Source organism: Aplysia californica, unplaced genomic scaffold (assembly GCF_000002075.1).
Source record: "Aplysia californica isolate F4 #8 unplaced genomic scaffold, AplCal3.0 scaffold00081, whole genome shotgun sequence".
In the NCBI taxonomy this organism is placed as follows: Eukaryota; Metazoa; Mollusca; class Gastropoda; order Aplysiida; family Aplysiidae; genus Aplysia; species Aplysia californica.
The window spans coordinates 1,660,969-1,668,324 of record NW_004797351.1 but is presented as its reverse complement, the minus strand read 5'-3'; the positions used below and the strand labels follow the sequence as shown (position 1 = coordinate 1,668,324).

Sequence of the window (7,356 nt, the reverse complement as noted above, 5' to 3'; positions counted from 1 at the left end):
CCCCCCCCCCCCCCCCCCCCCCACACACACACACTGTTGTATTGATATGTAAACATGATTGTCCGCTCATGTTATTGTTCATGCATTCGTGTATTACCTGTATTACCTGTCCTGGGCAACAACGTCATTGCATACCGGAAAGGTCCATAAGTGCTCAGTTTCCCCCAGCACCAAAGCCCACAAGGTATCCATACTGATTGTTATGGTGGCTGTCTGATTATGGCGACGTCTTTCCTTTCCAGATATTCGTTCCTTTCTTCCTTCTCCCCTCTCTATTCCCATTTCCCGCATCCTAATGATTGCGTGGTGTTCTGCTGTCTCCCTGTCTTCTTCATCCCGGGCAGTTCAGAACTCCAAGTTCAGTTTTTGTCATCCGGTGTTGCCTTCATCCCCACCCCTCTCCCGACAGTACCTTTATAAAAATCAATAATCCCCTCCATTCCGGAGCCCTATACTTCGCAGCGCACAGACTTTGAACTAACTTTGAAGACCCCAACCAGTACTCACAATGTGATGCACACGCGCAGGTTCACTGACTGGTCACGACAGCGAGCCCGACACGACGCTTGTATGAATTTCTTTTTTTTTTCAGCAAGTGACAGCACAGGACAAATATTGATATATTTTCATTCCGGTTAGATCTAGATCTACCGTGTACATGTAGATACTGAGACTCTAAATCTAGATTCTAGGTGCCCGGTTACCCTGCACACATGGATACTGAGTCCAGGTGAGAATAGGTGCCCGGTTACCGTGTACGTAGATACTGAGACTACGTGCCCGGTTAACGTGTACGTAGACACTCCGTTTTCAGTTATGGTAAAAAAAAGTCAGACAGGGCTAAATCTGGAGAACAGAGTCAGAGTGGATAGATCTAGATTATGTGGCATCTGTAGAATAGAGAGAGTGGATGTAGCAAAATGTCAATCTACGTACACGGTAACCGGGCGCGTAGCCTCAGGGTCTACGTACACGGTAACCGGCCGCGTAGCCTCAGGGGCTACGTACACAGTAACCGGGCACGTAGTCTTAGGGTTTACGTACACGGTAACTGGAAGGTTCAAGAGATAGTTCACTCAGCCAAAAAGAGTGTCACTATTATTGTTTTTCAAACAAGTAGGGTAGATTCTAACTCTGTTCGCAAAGTTCGCGCTTTTTCGAAAAGGCGCACTAGGGTCAACCGCTCTATAGTCCAGCATGATACCCACTAAATTTCATAACAGAGCGTCCCGTAAGCAGGGTTGGGTTGATTTAAATCAGTTGATTTTTTAAATTTAAATCAACTTGATTTTTCAAATAAATATCAGTGATTTAAATCACTTTTTTTAAAATGTATTTTTATTCAGTTTTTACACATTTCAACATTCAGAATTCCTTTCCTTGGTTTCATAAAACAGATATAAGGTTTAGTAGACTAATATAATCATGCTTAAAAGTCTGCTTTCCCCCCTTTCACTGTAAAATAATACAGTATTCAATTTACTTTTTTTTTTCCATAATTGAAATCAGAGCTGGGTCAATTTAAATCAGTTGATTTTTAAAAAATTTAAATCAATTCGATTTTTAAAATAAAACTCAGTGATTTAAATCACTTTTAAAAAATGCTTTAAAAAATGTATTCTGTTTTTACATCTTCAAACATTCAGAAATCCTTTCCTTGGTTTTATAAAACAGATATAAGGTTTAGTAGACTAAAATAATCATGCTTAAAAGTCTGTTTCCCCCCCTGTCACTGTAAGTAGTAAAATAATACTGTATTATTCAATTTACTTTTTTTTCATAATTGAAATTAGCATTTTCTTTTTCTTTTTAGACAAACACAAGCGCGCGCACACACGTGCACTGTAATAAAATGCAAGTTTATCTATGCATAATTACCCCCCCCCCCCCCACCCTTCCTTTTAGACTGACATTTTCTTCATTTTTTTGTTTTTTTGTCTGTAGCCATAATTCACTGATATATAGCAGAATAAGGCTTTCTAAAATTGCAGTTGCTTAAATTAATCATTAGTTAAAATAAAGACAATGCATTTTGCACTAAAAGAACTTACTTTTAGCCACCAAAAATCCCAAACTGTTTCGACATTTAAAAAAAAAAAAAAAAAAAAATCCGATTTAAATTTTAAAAATTTTGATTTAAATTTAAAAAATCGATTTTTAAAATTTATATTTAAAAAAAAAAAAAATCACCAACCCTGCCCGTAAGCCTTTACTTTCGCTTTCGTTACCACCAAGAAATTTGTCAGTAATTGTCTCATAACGCAACAATTATTGTAATCTGCAGGTTCGGCATTACAAACGTGGTGTCGCCTTGAAAGCAAATCAATATACCTGTCACTGTGTCGCCTCTTATAGGGGCAACATGAAGAAAAGAAAGTTATACAAGCGTCTTGTCGGGTTCGCAATTGTGGCCAGTCAATGAACCTGCGCGCGTTCTGAGCGCTGCGAAGTACAGGACTCAGGAATGGTGTGGGGGGGGGGGGGATTTTTTTTTTTTTTTTAAAGACGCACTCGGGGATAGGGGGAGGGCTGGACACCAATGGACAAAAAAACTGAAACTGGAAGCAAATTAAATATGTCTAATGTTTAGAATTTTGATAACTACTACAGCTCTCTGCTACATAAAGTGTGCATGGGTTCAGGCCTTGTGTGAAAACGGCCTAGTGTTCGCGTTTCATTGGATTGGTGGCAGTCTAGGCGATCATAAATCAGGCAGCGCAGCCCAAGAACTACACACCTTGCTTGTGGGCTGACACACCGGCCGCTCAGGCTTCGGCCCACAGCAAGCAGTGACCTTCGTAATGATAATAATGATTACAACGGCCACGGCTAGGCGGTCTCTTTCTTCCCCCCCCCTCTCTCTCTCTCTCTCCCTCTCAATCTCTCCCCCTCTCTCTCTCCCTCTCAATCTCTCCCCCCCCCTCTCTCTCTCTCTCTCTCCCCCCTCTCTCTCTTTCTCTCTCTCTCTCTCTCTCTCTCAATGGTTTAGCTTCCCTGTGTTTGTGTTCAAACTAACGGACATGTAAAAAATTATTCTAGACAGACAAAAGCGATGGAAAGACAGAAAGTTGACTTGAGTTGAGTTAGAGTTTTACGGAAATGGAGGGCACACACTGATATGTTTTGACACCTTTTCATAGGATAAAATGTTTGGTAAGCTAGCAGTCCATGCCCGACATTCTGTTTCATCCGAAGGAAATCCATACAAGGTCACTTTTTCTGCACCTTTCTGACTGTCATAGCCAGTTTTGCATCCACCAACTGAGCATTTTCTTCCCATTGTTGTTCTTATTCCTTCAGTTTATTTTGAAGGTGTCAGTCACAGTCCAACAGAGTCATAACCACACATGATGAAAGCAATAAATAGGCCTAGAAGAGAAGCATGTAAGCACTGTGAAAGAACAGCAGATATTAAACAAAGCAGGTCGGGAAAAACACAAAGGAGCTCCCCCATAATTATGATCCGTATACTTTTCCCTACCTAACAAGGGTGGGCCCCTAGACGCTCAGAGTCTAGATATATAGATTTGTATCTACATGATCCTTTTAGTCTATTGTTTGTGTTACAAACTAATCTAAATCTAAAAGCAGATCTAGGGATAGGATGGAGAGTTCGTTTTTAGTGGTTGTTTGCATAGAGAGGCTCTAAGTCAGTGAAGAGTGTGCGGATCAGAAGGGCCATAGCTAAAGATGTACTTTTCCATGTTTGATTTTGACTGTCTTCTCTAGTTTTAATATGTCCTGGGTCATTCATTTTTTATTTGCTCTTTTAGCTTTCATTTGTTTTATCCATTATGTATGTTCTGTGATTTGTGTGTTTAGAGACAGAGAGAATATCGTTGTGAGGCTATGGAGATTTTTTAGTCTACTTCTGACAAACTCAACCGATAAAGCTATCCTCATATCGTTTTATCCAATGTGTATGTTGTGTGATTTGTGTGTGTGTAACATGCTAAGTATTAAATATATTTAGAGGCTATTTACACGTGTGGATGCATGATGTGCGTGTGTGTGTGTCTCTCTCCCCCCCCCCTCTCTCTCTCTCTGTGTTTATGTATTTTTGTGTGTGATTGTAAGTGTGGTGTGTGTAAAGATAGTATTAATGGGTGGTTGGTGGGTGCTCTGCTCCTTCTCTCCTATTCAACATCTATCATCCTTATCTTTCTCTTCCTTCTTTTTGTGTTTGTTACTCTCTTGTAACACTAACACCTCTAATTCTCGGCACTTATATAATTTTGTTGTTGTTGCAAGTGCTAACTCTTTGGAAAACAAAAGATAGTTTTAGGTATGAACAGGGCGCTTTGGCTGCAAGCGTAAGTGTATGCGTGGTACCGAAGCTCGATCTACTTTCCCTTTCTTTACCCCCCAGAAATTTGCCGGTAGCAGTCTGATTAACACATCATTTGTAACGTACAGGTTGTGCATTACAAATGCTGTGTAGCCAGGAAAATAAATCATTGTCCCGTGCTTTCACTTGCGAAAAAAAAGGAAAGTTATACAAAAGCGTCTTGTCGGGCTCGACATCGTGACCGGTCAGTGAACCTGTACTTTAGCATCACATTGTGAGTACCAGTGATCGTTGGGGTCACCAAAGTTCATTCAACGTGTACGCTGCGCGAAGTATAGGGCTCTGGGATAGGGGGATATTGATTTTTTTAAAAGGTACAGTCGGGTGGGAGGGGTGGGGTTGAAGGCAACATCGGATGACAAAAACTGAATTTGGAAGCAAATTTTAGTACAGTAGTCTTCGCCTAAGATCCCGGTGCTTGGGAGCAAGGTAACGCGGGATCTTAGGCGAACCAGGATCTTAACCGACGAACCCAGGAAAGAATCTATGGTGACCCATGTTAAGGCTCACAATCGGTAAAATGGTCTCCCTCCACTTACAATGAGCTGACGTGCCCCCTTGGTGGGTTTATGGCATATGGCGAGCAAAGAGTGGTTAACCTTGATGACCTATCACGATGCATAGTGGCATGAGGCGATCCATTTTCACTTATTATCTTGAGTCTCAGGATCTACGATTATCCAGTTGCCCCTCCTCTTTACCTGTCAAAAATTTACAGCTTTCCATCTCTGACCGAGCCCCCCCCCCCCCTCCAAACCGCCTTTGTCGTTACACACCATTACGTTGTGAACGCACCAATTAAAATTCAGTCTGTCTCGCAAATTCGGGAGTAGAGACAACTGCTGCAATGGTCAAGGAGGAGTTCACGGTTCGATGTGATCCCGCCAGGAGCGAACTTGTAGGCCCTACCCACCCAGCGAGTGATGCAAGCTTAGGTGGCGAGCTCAGGTGTGAGTGCGATGCGTGGGGACAACAAACGCATTGGTCAGTTCACACCCCGGTGTGATCCCGTCTGGGGCAAACATTGTATCGCTTCATCGAGTTTTACAACATGTATGTGATCACATTCACGATAGTGGCTGATCTTTGACGCGACAGACAGTTTATTGATCTCAACTTTTTACTCTTGGTTGATCGACTGTGCCCACCAGGGTTGTTTTTTTTTAGCAAATTATGATCTGAAATACGGGATCTTAGCCGAATGCAGACCATCAGAGCGGGATCTTAGGGGTGACTTTTGTATAGTAAAAATTCTGTTTTCCTAAAACAACGGGATCTTAAGCGAACCGGGATCGTAAGCGGTGGGATCTTAGGCGGAGACTACTGTATTTAGAATTTTGATTATTACTAGAGCTTCCAGCTACGGAAAAGCGTGCATTGGTGCAAGCCCTGTACGGAATTGGGATCCGTCATACTCATACCTCTAGTAAGCCGCGTTTTTTAACCAAAAGGTCCGCATTTCATTGGATGGGTGATAGTCAAGGATCCCCTGGTTTCATTGTCCTTTGTTTTAAGAGAGGTATGACCTCATCAAGAGCATATATGTTTTTAATTCTCTCTCTCTCTTCCTTCCTCTCTCTCCCTCTCTCTGTTTTCGGAGTCTCGTTCTCTCTCTCTCTCTCGTGATAGTATTAATGTTTTGTAAACATCTATATTTTAGCTTCCTGTTCCAGATTCGCAGATTTTCAGTGTCACTTCATTTTGCTCTCCCGTAGGAAAGATGACAGATGATAGATTGGGGTCATTTTTTGATTTACATTCCGTTCACAACACACAAAAAGCGGAGTGAAAAAGGAAAAAGGTCAAGGTCATTAATGGAGGGAAGCAGTTACCGTGCACCTAGCTCAAGCCCCCCCCCCCGAAACAAAACACCCGGTTACCGTGTTCGTAGATAATGAGAGGCGCCCGGTTGCCGGTTACCATGTACGTAGATATTGAGGCTACGTGCCCGGTTACCGTGTGTGTGACATTGAGACTACACGGTGAAAAAAAGGAAAAAAGTCAACGTCATGTTACCGTGCGTGCACCTAGCTCAAGCCCCCTTCCGCATCCCCTCCCCCCACACCCCGAAACTAAGTACATGTACACGGTAACCGTGTATGTATGCGACATTGAGACTACATGGTGAAAAGGGAAAAATTAATGTCAACGTCAAGAAGGGAGCAAAGCAGTTACCGTGTACCCAGCTGAAGCCCCCCCCCCCCCTCCCCCACGAAACTAAATACCCGCTTACCGTGTTCGTAGATAATGAGAGGCGCCCGGCTGCCGGTTAACGTGTACATAGATATTGAGGCTACACGCCCGGTTACCGTGTACGTGACATTGAGACTAGATCTACACACCCGGTTGCCGGTTACCGTGTACGTAGACACTGAGACTGAGGCTACCGTGTGTGCCCGGTTACCATGTACGTAGACCCTGAGGCTACGTGCCCGGTTACCGTGTACGTAGACCCTGAGGCTACGTGCCCGGTTACCGTGTACGTAGACACTCCGATAGTCATATAGATCTAGATCTAGATCTAGATTCTAGCCATATTATATATATATATAGATCTAGATATGCCACTTTCTGGCAGTATCTGTAGCGTTTCATGAAGTCATTGTTGAAGTGTGTGCTGGTGCGTTGTCGTGAAGCAGCAATTTCATCCCTTTACGGATAGAGTCTAGATATCTAGATTCTATAGATCTAGAAATCTAGATCTATATTCTATATCTAGACTTTTAGGTCTAGATCTACTTACGTGTGGAATGACAAGGTGGACCCTCTGCTTTTCCTGTTTTTGCACCCAAAAACACAGCAGTTCAAAACCATGACGTCAATTTAACAAGTTGCTCAGTGTATTCTGGAGCTCAAAAATTACAAACTAGATATCTAGACTGTAAGAAACACTCCACGTTTTACTCTTGTTTGAAAAAGCCGCTCTTGCTTTGAAAGCGATAGGGGCACTTCCGAAAACAAATTCTTGCCCTCACTGCGCCATTTTTTCCGATCCTCAATTCCTCTCA

General features: G+C 42.6%; 1 protein-coding gene across 1 annotated transcript in view; it reads right to left on the bottom strand.

The window, feature by feature from the left end:
• Nucleotides 1-7,356, bottom strand: part of LOC101860879 (THAP domain-containing protein 1) — a 9,461-nt gene extending 2,105 nt beyond the window's left edge. Inside the window, exon 1 of the mRNA XM_005094424.3 lies at nt 7,092-7,356. Within this exon, the coding sequence (XP_005094481.1) occupies nt 7,092-7,162 (71 nt within the window). The 5' untranslated portion in view covers nt 7,163-7,356. The remainder of the gene's footprint in view (nt 1-7,091) is intronic.